Genomic DNA, 13,719 nt, shown 5'->3' with positions numbered 1-13,719 from the left:
TAGGTCAAAAAAGTAGTTAACGGTTAAATTACCTTTCGAGATAATAGAAATAATTCTAATGATACCTTTTCTAAGTCTAGAAAGATTTATAAAAGTCAAAACATAACATAATAAAAAAATCTGTTTTGCGAAGAAATGAATTGCGAAGTTATGTGTGAATTACAAATAATTATCTCCTGCTTAGACGGTAGACGAAAATATTGAGATGGACCCTTGAATGCTTAAGGTCGGACGGTAAAGGAAACTATTGAAGCGTTGAATTTCTTGACAAAATTATTAGTCCCCAACAAGTACTTGCACCTGTCGAAAAGACCTGAACAATAAAGGCACGAAACAAGAATGACTGATTGGCATAAAGAAGTCTATCCCCTGAAGTGTATAGAGAAAAGCTGTAATTATGAAGCACTAGATTAGCCTTGTGTATAGACCATCTTATATTCCAGGAGGGAACCAAAGTTTTGAGCCACCTTTAACCAGTAACGATCTATGAGCAAGCAATGGCGCAGCCATTACATACATGGGTGGCCGCTTTGGGGTACTTGAGTCTAATCCCAGTTGGTGCTAATTAACGGGTCTATCCCACTAGTCCCGTTGAGTTGTCCCGTGACGGGACAACTGGCACTCAAGCGGTCGTTTAGAAAAAGCTATGTAGACTGCTAGAACCAGCTTGACACTAGGTTAACAACTGTCTATACGATTAATTAATTATAATAAATAGGAGACCGAAACCCTGTATGGGGACAATAATGTATGTTTTTTAATAAAAATAATACATTCGTGTAAATAATTACACGAACACACATACCTTTTGACAAATCGGCCCGCAAGGACTTTATACAAACACCAATATATTTGAACGGTACAAATGTGTTACATTACGAAAACATGTTGAAAAAAATCGCTTTGAACTTTTTTCGTTTCAATCCGTCAATTAAATTGGGTACGACGTTTTGTTCAAATGTAATTGTGAAATGTGATTGATACGGCTTTTTTACCTTTAACCTTACGAGTGTTTATTGATGGAAAATTTTGTTTTCTATTTGCGTATTGGTAGGCTTAATGGTATAAACCTGATATAGGTATCGGCTTTTTTGGGATCTAAACTTTTGGATTCAAAGCTAAATGGTCTATTTTTGACTTTTGTGTAGATAAAACGAACAATTTTATAATACTTCGGTCACTGACAACTTCTATTGATAAGATTAATGGCTTTTTGACATAGTGTTGTCGTTTGGTTATGGATTTGACACACGTCATACAAGCGTCGCTCACAAACAACAACGGATTAGTAGATAGATTCTCTACCACTATCGACTTACTGCCCACAACCGGCTAACTATCAAAAATGTTGTATGAAAATTTGGTCGACACCTCTATCCGGCGTAGTAAGAACTATTTTGGCAGCACATTTTAAATGTCAAACCTTCTTTACTCGACAGTACCGACCGTAGAGAAACGCGCTTCTGATTCCTGGTTATTAACTTGTTTCGAATATGTTTCGTAACACTCAAAGATTCCAACTAGAATCTATTTCAAAGCGGCGCGTTAGGCTCAAAATAATAACTATTATTACTTCATTATACGGTAAATAATATTTTATACCCATTTTCATTCACAGTAGGCAACAATCTTCGACTTATTTACAACAATAACTTAAATTATTTATTCCCAAGAGAGCAAAACACTAATCATTTGTATTTTGTCCGTGTTCAAAGTCCGTTTAACCTTCATTATTAATAATACAGCCAGACAATATTAAATTTAATGCTCCCTTTGGTGATAGCGAAAACTAATTTTCTTTCAAGGCCAAGCTACCAAATATTTCATAGAGATGAATGACGTAATATGAAATTGATGAAACTTTGTCTTAGCTAAGACGCGAGAGAGGGAGAGTTAAAACGGTCGCTAGGCCAGTGTTGTTTAAGTTATCTTGAAACATAATATTTCTAATGTAGTGAGTATAAATATATTTGTTGTTAATTTGTAGCGAGATTAAGATCTCAGTGACATTTAAAAATTCCGACGCTATAACAACTAGGTATTGTTTTATACGTATTCTGATAAGTACAAAGTTTTATTAGATAATTACTGATAGAGTCGCTTATTAATGATCACTGTTTTTGTTACCCAGCTACAATTTAACTCTACTATGTTATAAAATCATTATACGGTTTAATCTTACACGTATTTCTTCTCTTCTATTCTCATGGGAGTAAGCAAGTTCTAAAGTTACCCATTCTCATCTCTGCAAATAGTCTTGGTAGTTCGTAATTTGTAAAATTAATTTGCTTTCTTTCTTCCACCAGGAGCCGGCTTCATGCGTCTCTTCGGAACCCACCTGGCATCCCAAGGGTCTTCATTAGGCACGTACTTCAGGCTGCTACGTCCTAGGGGAGTGCCTCTGGACTTCCGCGAGATCTTGAAGAGAGTCAACACTCCTTTCATGTTCTGTTTGAAGGTGCCTGGGTCTGCTTCTCCTGCTGAGGTAAGTCTGATATAATGTGAATTTTTCAAAAAAGTAAGGTCTTTTTTTGATCTCCGATTAAGAAAATAAAAACTGTGTACAGTGGTCATTTGTGTTTGTGACCGTATTATTTTAGTAATGGAAAAGTAGTTTTGTTGACAAATAATTGTTGAGATGCTTTAAAGTAGTTAGGGGGCCTACGAAATTGATAAAGTCTGAGCAACATCCAAGGAACCATATAAAAACACGAATAACTGATAAAAATACAAAAAATAAATGCAACGTTCTCATGTATCTTTGTAGTTTTCTAATATCTTATGTTTTTCTATATAAAAATGGACATAGATTTTCACAAACCTAAAATTTTTTGTAAGGAAAATTATAATTAAAAAAATCTAAGATTCAAGTCTTAGCGCCTCCGCTGCAAAACGCCTTTGCTCAACATTATAACGAAATTTGCGTTGATTTAATGATAATTATAACTAGGTTCGTTTTCATCTAATCTCATCTTAGGTAGGCGGTAACCTAATCCAATTAGTAGAACGTTCAATCTACGAGAGATATTACATTTTGATTAGATTATTTCGTATAAGAATTTGACACATATTTTAGTGAACTGATTTGGGAGTCAATTTATTTAACGACGGTAAAGGAGTAAAATAATTATTTAGTATTAATATTTCTGAAAATATACCCTTAATTTTTTAGTAACATCATTTGTTGCATATGAATATATTATGTCTATAGTTGTATAAAGTCAAGTATTTATTTATTTAAGTCTTTTTAATGAACATTATAGTGACTAGATTGTGTTATCAAATTCACCGTACATTAAGGTAATCATATAAATGTAGACAGTTCTGTTAACCCTTTTGGAAAGCCGTTTACTTATCTTCATAAAAACGAATCAAGGGAGTCAGCCTTATGAGAAAAGCTAGCAAAAAACTGACGGTCATTTACACATCTAAAACATCACTGCAACCGATCTATTATTTAAATCCAAATCTAATTCACCATTAATATTAATAAAAGTGATAAATACTAAGCATTTTCACCTTTTTCATTTAAAGCTCTTTTAATACAATCGTACGTTTGAAATAAAAAACATGATTTATGATCACAGTTTTGAACACTGAGTGCCGTGTGGGAAGTCGTTTATCATTTATGATATCGCAGATTTTAGAAATGACTTTAATACTTTATGAGATTTTTGAGTTTAGGATTAACTTTTTGAGTTATGATTGTTATAAAGTTATATGTTTATTTACCAACTCCGCACTTGACCAGCGTGCTGAACTCAAGGCCTAACTCCTGCCTTAGTTTGGGTAGAGACACTTGCCCAGCAGTAGAACAGTAGGTATAGGGTTATATTTCTTCGATTGCAAATCCATAGTTTATATTTTTATTTATCAATTGAACCAATACAGTGTTTAAAACTTTCTTTTATCAAAATCGTTGTCAGCTCTAAAATATTTTTCAAGACGAAATATCCTATGTCCAACCTTACCAAAAGTACTTGAACCATTGTAATTTGTGTGACTGAGAAACAAGCACACAAAATAATATTATATTTATCTATTAAATTCCGTTTGTATATGTAGACCTACTAATATTATTTCGCGGCACTGCGTGTGGTTATGCAATAGCCCGCAGTCAGTATGTTGTTTATTCATAGCCGAGCATATTATGAGCAAACACGTAATTTATTACACACGCCCGTGTCCATACATGATGGGCAGTGGCAGGAATTAGTTTACGATTGGGAATATAGAAATAGCGGTCGTCAAAATGTAAATTTATGCGATAGAAATAATTTATTTGCTACCGACAGTTACTAACCGCTGCTAAACCAATATAAGAGGTACATAGTTATTTTAATGGTATCATAATGGTTCTCTAGTTCTCTCTTTAGTTCTGCCTACTCTTATGGGGAAAAAAGGTATTTCATGTAGTAATGTATGTATATAGGTATATTCATTTGTAGTTAAACCTTAATACTCATATATTCAATCAGAATAAAACATCATGTGTCAGATGAGACCATATTTAGTTATTTATGTTTTTGCGTGGCAAGTGACAAGGCGATTGTCGTCTCATTTACACGATCGGATGACGGATCATAGAAACATTACTACAAAGACAAATATTTAAACACAAATAAACATAACCCTTCACCACCAAACCGTCAAAACAATAAAACAAAAATTGCTACTTATAAGGCCCATCTCACTTCTAACTAACTCAGAGACAAGGGATCTGAAAACAAATACAGTTATTTTGGTCATTTAGCCACCACCAGCAGATACGATATCTGACACTTATTTCGAAACTGTGAGACTTTCTTGGTAGTTAAAAGCGTGAGAAAAGTAACAGACGCGGAAGATTTTTTCTAATTTCCGTTGAAACGCTATCTCAATCTCTCTGCGTACACAATACCGAACACCTATATACCACCGCATCAGTTAATTTACATGCCAACAATACATCCTCAAACGGCCGAACACATCCCCTTTCTTTGTCACGCACCCTTCTTTCAAAACACTCTCTACAAGAGGCCCTTTGTATACACCCACTTTGTACGGTTTGCACACAATATTTAGACCGTGATGGACGCAAGAGAATTATTTGCTCTCTATCCAAATTTGTTTAGGTGTTCGCTAAGATCAATATAAATACGGTCGGTGTGATTAAGTCCTGTACCAATATTGATGTTGGTAGGCATTAAAATGATTAAGATATGATAGGCATAGGATTACTGACGTAATTGGGATCGTTTGGTTTGTAAATTGATGGGATTTATTGTGGATGCTCTTAAGCTGTGTTTTAAATATGGTTCAAAGAAAATGTTGTGTTAATTGTCTTTTTACCTGTGGAAATAATTCGGAGTAATTCGTGATTGAAGGTTTTGTGCTTTCGTGAGTTTTACTCGTATAATAATATGATTGATTGACTGTCTCCGTGGCGCAGTGGTTTAGGTCGCCACGCCGATACCACTGTGTCGGGAGGTCGTGGGTTCGATTCCCACACGGGACAATTATTTGTGCGATCCACAAATAATTGTTTCGCGTCTGGTTGTGCTTTGTGTCCGTTGTTTGTATGTTTGTAAAAGTCCCCGCGACACAAGAGCAATTCTTAGTGCGGGAGTTGTCTTTTTAAAAAAACAAAAAAAAAAAAAAATATTTGTGATATCTGTGTACTCGTTCTATTTTCGGAATCGTAAGTTTTTGGAAGAAGCACTATAAAGATACAATTCTGGTTATCTCTTTTTTTATTACATTCTGTAAATCGGATTTGATTAATAATTTACTCGTATTTTTATAGAATTCTTAGAGTTTTATATAATAAATATAGAATATACTATATTTAGATAATAAACAGTTTTCAGAAATATGTGTGTTAACATAACTTCTACAAAATATTGAAAATAAACAACAAACGACTATGAATATTCCAAAAATAGCACTATCACGTTTGTTAATTTTATAATGTAACAAATCATTATTCTCTACCCTATAAGCCACTGGCATATCAAACCAACTTCCAAAAGCAATCTTACCAAAAAAAAAAAAAACTTTCATCCAAAAATCAGACTTCATCTCGCGTCACAGTTTACATACAAACAAAGAAAAGTGCCATCTAGACAAAAGCCAGTGACAACAGTTTTTCTAGTGACCCACCTCGAATCTGTGTCATGCGAGCATGTATGTCCAACCGTGCGGGACAACAATGGCTTGTTAATATTGCCAGCGCTGGACAATGGCGAACTTCTGAGTAATGTAGCGTGTTAATTAATTTGATTTATGTAAGAAAGGTGAAATGTTACGGCGAAACTGATAATAATGCCGCTAAATGTTTGGCTTTTGGTGGCAACGTTGCGTGATAAACTATGTAATTATTTTATAGTGGGGACTAGTTCATTAATTGCAACTGCAGCAATCATAAGCGTCTATATTTGACATAAAACGAATAAGACACAGTCTTCGGTCTGGGATATCGTCCTCGTGAAAACATTTCCGGGGATGAAATGTTATTCAAGTTATAAACTATCTGTATACATTTTATCAAAATCCGTTCCGTAGGTTTTGTGTGGAGTAGAAACTTATATTCAGTCATTAAACCGCATTTATTTAGAAGTAGGTTTCCTGAGGTCGGCCTTCATTATTAGAAATGCAAATTACTTCAATATCCAAGCACATCAAAATCAAATACAACAAGATGATACACTCCAGTGCAATTTTATTCGGGTACAAAATAAAACCCGTATCGAGTGGTACATGTTACATTCACATTTATTAGGTAATGTAAATAATCGAACCGTCTGTTTGGCCGTACGTTAACTATGTTTGGACAAGGAATAGAGCCAGCCGAAAGGTTTGTACAAAGACTTAAAGCCTTTGAATGCGACGTCGAATTGTAAACTGGGACGCTCGTTATAGGAATCCTTTTATTGGTGTGTGATGTTCGTACTAAGAGAGCAGAAATTGTGAATTTTATCAGCCAATCAAAAGCAGTTTTAGATTCGAGATTTTATTAATTTATTGCCATGTAAGAGTTTTTTTCCTATTGCGCGAGTAACATTTTGCAATTTTAGTTTCAATGCAAGTTTAAACTAAGCTTTTTTCAGCCAACTAGTCTTAAAAAACCTCGCTTGACCGTTTAGAATTGGATTCAAATTCTTTCTTATTCTATGCGATCTTATTTTTTTTTATATACAGTCACATCTATTCACTTATTCTCTTTGTAGATACACAAATTCAATCCATACATCCACAATATATAAATAACGGTCACTCAGAGCAATCTTATTTCCTCACAATATTTCGTACAGGTACCCTTTTGAGTGCGGAAACTTATTTTATCGAAGACCCCTTATAAAAGTTTTTTTTCGCGGTAATATCATTTAGAGATCTATTGAGTATGTGTTTAGAAGTAGTTGTATCTATAGCTTCCTTTTGATGGTGAATGGTTTTTGCTTGAGGACGTTTCTATAGTAATTTTGACGTGAAAAGTTTTTAGGTCATCAGATTTGAATAAGGTTCTATTAGCTAATGGACGCATTGTTTTGATTTCTGAAACGGTATTTTGTTCTGATAGCATTTCACATTTAGTTTGATTAAGATTTTTAATAATCTTAAAAGGTATTGAAACGTTTGGCATATGCTATATTTTCCTATTTTTCAATAGTTTATAGGCTGCTGGGTAAATTTAATTAGGTCATTAGTATTGCTTTTAAACCCACGATGTTTTGCTAGAGTGACTCAGTGCATTACTACTGACGCAAATCCGACTCAGATCAATAAAGCTATTCTCTACTACTATCGGCTGTCGACAAATTTGCAAGAAAATTTGATTGGGGCCCCTAGTGGGCGCCCTAGGAACTACTTTTCTGTACATTTTTAATGACACACTTGATTATCGATTGTATCGCTTGTAGATAATCACACTATGATATTCAGATCATCAGTGATCTGTATTTATGATTGTATATTGTAGTCAGTTTAAGCAGTATTGTACAAAACATGTTACCAAACACGTAAACAAAACCGGAATATCCTCTTAAAAGATTAACATCATTACTCTGCGTTCAGTTCGCTGCACAAGTTTGGCCGCATTCATTTGCAAACGCACGCAAAAGTTGCCGGTTGTTTCAAACGGTCCCGACCCGATGTTTGTTCGGTTTTAGTAAATGAACTATTGTTGGGAGTCGAATGATTGGAAGTGAGTATCGTATTATGAATAGCAGTATAGTAATTTAAAGAAAAAAGTTGTTTGTAGTAGAGTAACTTTTCATCACGGTATTTTTACTTATGTGTGTAATTTATCATCCCGTCAAATCAGTAGCGCAATTCTGTACAGTCGGTTCTAACGAATATCGAGAGTTTGAAATTTAAAATGTACTGCCAAAATTATTCATACGGAGCTCGCTAGAGGCGCTGATCAGATTTTCGCGCAAAATTTCTCGATAGACGGCTGGTTGTCTCTGTTGTTCATAGAAACAATTTCATCGGTTATTAGTAATAGGGTATTTCCACATAAAATCCATGACAGACAGTCATTGAAAAACGTGTTATTTTATTGCTAGCAAGAAATACCAAACAAAGGTTTCTAATAATACAAAAACAACGAACAATCTACTGTTACTAGGTGGCTGGTTATTATCCTAAAGCGGTTATATTTTTTCGTATCATCCAAAAAATAGTTCCATATTTCAACCACCACATTTTTTATAGTTCGTTTTATTTTGCAAAAACATTAATGGCTACAATATTTCATAAACTCGACACTGAAAATAGTGTTGTACAAAACAAACTTTAAGCGTGAAGCATTAAATCTTACCAAATGTCAAGCGAATTTTAGCCTAGTATTTTTAATAATATTTTTTGAAACTAACTTCTCTATACATTTTGATGATGTTTAGTTTTGTGATAGTCCCGAAACCATTTGGCCTGTGCGAGGGAATCAATGCCTGATCCCATACTCATTCCAGAAAGAGACCATTGCCCAGTAGTTTTCCCCGGTTTAACTTTTTTAGTTTTATTCAAAGCGGTATAAATAAATACTAAGTCTTATATTCAATCAAAGAAATCATAATGCAATCATATTGCAGGCAATTAATGTTTAGTGTTACGCTCAAAAGAAAAAAAACTACTTTGCCCCGTTATCATCTTTTATTATATACAGCAATCATTCTACTGGCAGCAACAAAATAATTTATATTTTTTACATTATGTTGTTACATTAATACATAGTTAAGTATAAGGTGTGTTGATTTAATTATGTGCATTCTTTTAACCAGTTATATAAGTTCTGCCGTTATTTTATTTTTTACCTTACATACCGAAAGTAAACATATTAGATCCACTTATTGGTACCTGATACCTGTTACGTTTACTCGAATCCATCGCACTAGCGAATACATTACTTGCTTGGGTTCCTCCAAATATTTACCTATGTTCGAAACTTGTGTAATTGAACAAACTCACACGTTTCACCTGATCCACTTGTATGTGTTACAACGAGAGGTATTTTGATACTAAGTTTGTTATTACACCGAATATGTAGTATTAAAAATAATGATCATCTGTTGTAACATTGAAGGAAAACATTGATTCTTGAGGGTATGCAAAGTCCCTAACCCGCACTTGGTTAGTGTGGAAGGCTAAAGGCCCAACCCACGTTCGGGACGAGACGCTTGCCCACCAGTGGGATAGTAACGGGGTCATAAGAAAAACAAGATTTAGAAAGAAAGAAAGAAGAAAGAAAGAAAATAGTATTTATTGAACACACAGAAACCGTCCTGTGTGCCAACAGGGAGGTCACTCAGCATTATGCTGGTTGTGACAAACCACAACACAGCGCTGGTTTTCAGTGACCACCCTAAATGACGCCATTTACGGGGGCAGCAGAAAAAAAAAATAAAAAAAAAATAAAAGAAAATAATATGCTTAGACTCGTTGCATTAGACAATACTTTCGATAAGTAACTTTTAAGAGAGTAGGACCAATCTAGGTAATTTGTAGTGCTTTATTAGTCATATCCGGTTGTTGTCAGTCCAGACAGCAGGCGGCCGACGTTAAACTAATGTGAAAACCTTCTCCTAATAAAATATGTTTCGGAGATAACGCCGTTTATCTCCGAAACGAAGAAAGCAAAATAGTAAAATATTATTAGCAATTTTGATTATTTGTTGTAGTTCGTAGAAGTATAAATTAAAATATAGCTGAACCAATTCCAGTATTTTTGTAATAAATAGGTCTAAAAAGCATAACTAGGCATTACACGAAAAGCTGTTCCAATAATATATTTGATTTATCAACCCAAAACCTTATTATATGACTTAAAATATGTATTTTTCTGAGCCGTATATTTCTAACTTTAGCAACAAACACAGGGCACGAGTAATTGGAACTAAAAACTTTTTGGTAACAGTAAATTCTCTGTCCATTGCTCAAGGAAACTTTTATAAACTTGCCCCGCTTTATTTATGAGTTGAACAAGAAAATATAAGTTGGAAAGCGACGGTAATATTATTACTAGGTCATTTAACAGTGTTGAAATCTGATTTTGTTTTGGTATTTTTATTGATGTTAGTTGGAAAATCTTTTGGTTTATTTAATACAATATACTTCTATTGTCAAGAACTTTTCTATGATATAGGAGATTTGTTTAAACATGACTATGCTTTTAATATGACAAGATAAGGAACAACGAATGATGATGGAGCTGGGTTGTGAATGAAGCAAAACAAGTTTGTAGGGATCGTAGCAGCGTTTGGTCTCTATCTATCCCTAACGGTAATGGCGTGATTTTTTGTAAATATTTTTATTATATCTATTATATCTCATTATACATTTATATACTAAACATACATTTATGAAAAGAAAATAATGAAACAGTGAACATAGCAGTAAATGAAAATCTCACGCAAAATGTTTAGTGAACTGTAAACCTGCGGCAACGAAAATAACAACACATTTTTGCCACACGTGCCGTGTAATATTAAACGCTTTTCACAGAATTTTAATTTTGTCCTCATAAAAATAGATTCAAATAAGCTTATAAGATAAAAGACACAAAAATATAAATCTTAAAGCGTCGTCGGTACAAAACGCAAAGATTGATTGAGACGAAATAAATTTTATCTTTTCTCCCCTCTGGGGTACTTTGGAAGCCAAAATAAATTAATGTCGGATTTGGCAAATCAAGATGGAAAATTGGATATCATTTAAATAAATATGTTGGATATTTTTTCCTTATTTTTTGTATCGGAAAACTTCAAAGGCAGGTTATGATCTTAAGGACAGTTCTTGGGTAATTTTCTTTTTAGATATTATCTTGAGCCATCGCATCTACTCTCTCATATTTTAGAAAAACCCTACTATTTGTTATATTTGTTATACTGTACTTGCTGAAACTCTGAGAATTAAAATTGTTGTTGCGTTGAAGAAGACTGGTAACTATATGAGGATATGGTTACCAGTTTTCTTCTACGCAACAAATTTTCTCGAAGAAAGATCCAAACCGACTTAATTATTATTGAGCTAAAAATCGTATTTAAGTCTCAAGTTTTTATGATTGTGTTACAATACTATTGTTTTTTACTCTACATTCGATTCATCTTCAGCCTTGCTTTTCTCCGAACTATGTTGGAGTCGGCTTCCAGGTGTATCCGATTCAGCTGAATACCAGTATTTGACATAGAACGACTGCTTATCCTACCTCCAAAACCCAGTTACATTACATTCGACTGCAGTATATTAATTTTATCGACACTTACAGTGGGTTCAATCCTCAAAAGTTCAGTTGCATATAACGAGCTAAATTATTCACAAAGCAAATAATAATATTATTATAGCCATAAAGCGGCAACCTCAGCACGCCATAACGCTTCGCCATTCTGATGGTTCGGCACTACATATTTTATTCACGGCATGAAATTCTTGACCCGAGAGTGCGGAGTAGGGCTTTCAACGTATTGTTTACATTGTAAATAAGTGGAGTGACCCGGAAACTTGCTTCTCACCTTTCCAGTAAAATATTTTTGCCTATTATGTTCGTTTTCTTTAGAAAATATAGTGTTTTTGTTAAATGGAAATATGACAATTATAAAGTGTTCTAAACATTGCACTTGCACTTCTAATTCTGCAGTTAGCAAAAGTCAAAAAGTCATCCACATATACAAGTAATATTCAAAGCGCAATTTTTAAGAATTATTCATAAATCAGGAAACAGATTCAAACATATTTTATCTAAACAGCTTCCGTTTATAAATGTCAACAAAAAATGCCTTTTATAGCCCCAAATATTTATAACCAAAAACAAAACTGCCATAACTAATACATGATAAAATCCAAAAGCAAAATCCATGTATAAAATTCCCTATTTTGAATTTTAAACCGCGCTTAGTTTCCGAACAATTTTTGCAAACATTGAAGCTAAAGTGTTGTGTTAACCACATTGCGGGTAGCGTTCTAAACTGCCTTCTGTAACCTCATTCGAACTTTCCAATGGACACTCCGCACTTGTTTTAGAACGTGCTCAAAGAAGAAAATGTTCTGTAAAACATTTCTTGACGAAAGTATTACAAACTTTTGGTACATTGTGAGGTTTCATTTCGTACTTAATTTAGATTCATTATGCTGTTTTGAGAAGATAGTTTTATATTTGAGGATTAAGTATTGAGTAGAGTAAATAATAACGTATGCAAAGGAAGAAGCGTTAATTTAATATTAAGGTTTAATAATGCCGATTGTTCGTAATATTAATTTACACACATAATTTTATTGTCAGAGGCTAATGTGGACATTATGCTCTGAGCCGGTTAAAAGTACTTATAAGCACATGCACTTGGTTGAGATTATGTTAAGCAATAATTACAATAGTTACACTGAAACTATTTTACCAGCTGAGCTGGAGTAATGCAAATAGATAAACGAGTTAATGAGAACGACTTCTAACGCACCGAAAATACGACCCGGTGTAAAATCGCAGTGAAAAAGTCCGATCCAAGGACAAACAACAGATAAAACAGGAACAGCATGCGGTTCACAACTTCTTTGCACATTCAAAGAGCACTTGCAAAGCCTTTCTATCTACTCGAAAACCACAAACAAACTCGTGTTTTATTCATACATGTATATGTAAAGTTTCTGCTTTCAACGCGAAGCAAAACAAAGTCTGAGATAAGACTGTGGAGTTAGCCTACATTCCCGTATTTATCGGTACTTAACTAGTTTCTAAGCTTTTATGCTTGTTGTTGTGATTTAAGATTTTGCTTAAGCAAATGTTGGGGTATTCTTGATTTTAATATTATCTTGCTTGAGTTTTAAAGGTTAAATAATGTTTTTGTTTTGTCTACTAATATTTTAAAAAGGTAGACTGTGTAGGCGTTAATCTGCTCTCTCGATTATAAATATAACTGTAAAAACATCTATACAATTTTTCGAAGAATCTTAATATTTTGCTCAAAGGAATTAACGGTGAAGATATTACGAACGAAGTCGCAAACAGAAATTAGAGTCTTATAAAACTTGTTTGATAAAGCGTAGTGCCTTTGTATTTTGATAGTAGGTACTTCTGTTTAATAATGTTCTTTGTCTAGGAAAAGTTCATTGGCTTTAATATGACAAGCTTCTTGTTCTTGAGGTAAAGATAATTACGGCAATATCAAATTATATTACTTTGTGCGTTTTATTGTGCGATTTGAAAAGACATATACGATTATTACTACAGTGAGTGCTGTTAGTCTTGTTCCT

General features: G+C 33.7%; 1 protein-coding gene across 2 annotated transcripts in view; it reads left to right on the top strand.

Annotated features, from left to right (window-relative positions):
- The window catches only part of Gycalpha99B (guanylate cyclase 1 soluble subunit alpha 2), a 108,733-nt gene that overhangs the window by 77,073 nt on the left and 17,941 nt on the right, over positions 1-13,719 (top strand). For both annotated transcript variants that reach the window (XM_076126104.1, XM_076126105.1), the window contains exon 8: positions 2,307-2,485. In XM_076126104.1, coding sequence (XP_075982219.1) covers positions 2,307-2,485 — 179 coding nt within the window. The remainder of the gene's footprint in view (positions 1-2,306; positions 2,486-13,719) is intronic.

Source organism: Anticarsia gemmatalis, chromosome 18 (genome assembly GCF_050436995.1).
Source record: "Anticarsia gemmatalis isolate Benzon Research Colony breed Stoneville strain chromosome 18, ilAntGemm2 primary, whole genome shotgun sequence".
Lineage (NCBI taxonomy): Eukaryota > Metazoa > Arthropoda > Insecta > Lepidoptera > Erebidae > Anticarsia > Anticarsia gemmatalis.
Note: the sequence above shows the minus strand (reverse complement) of the source record. Positions and strands in the feature narration are given on the sequence as shown.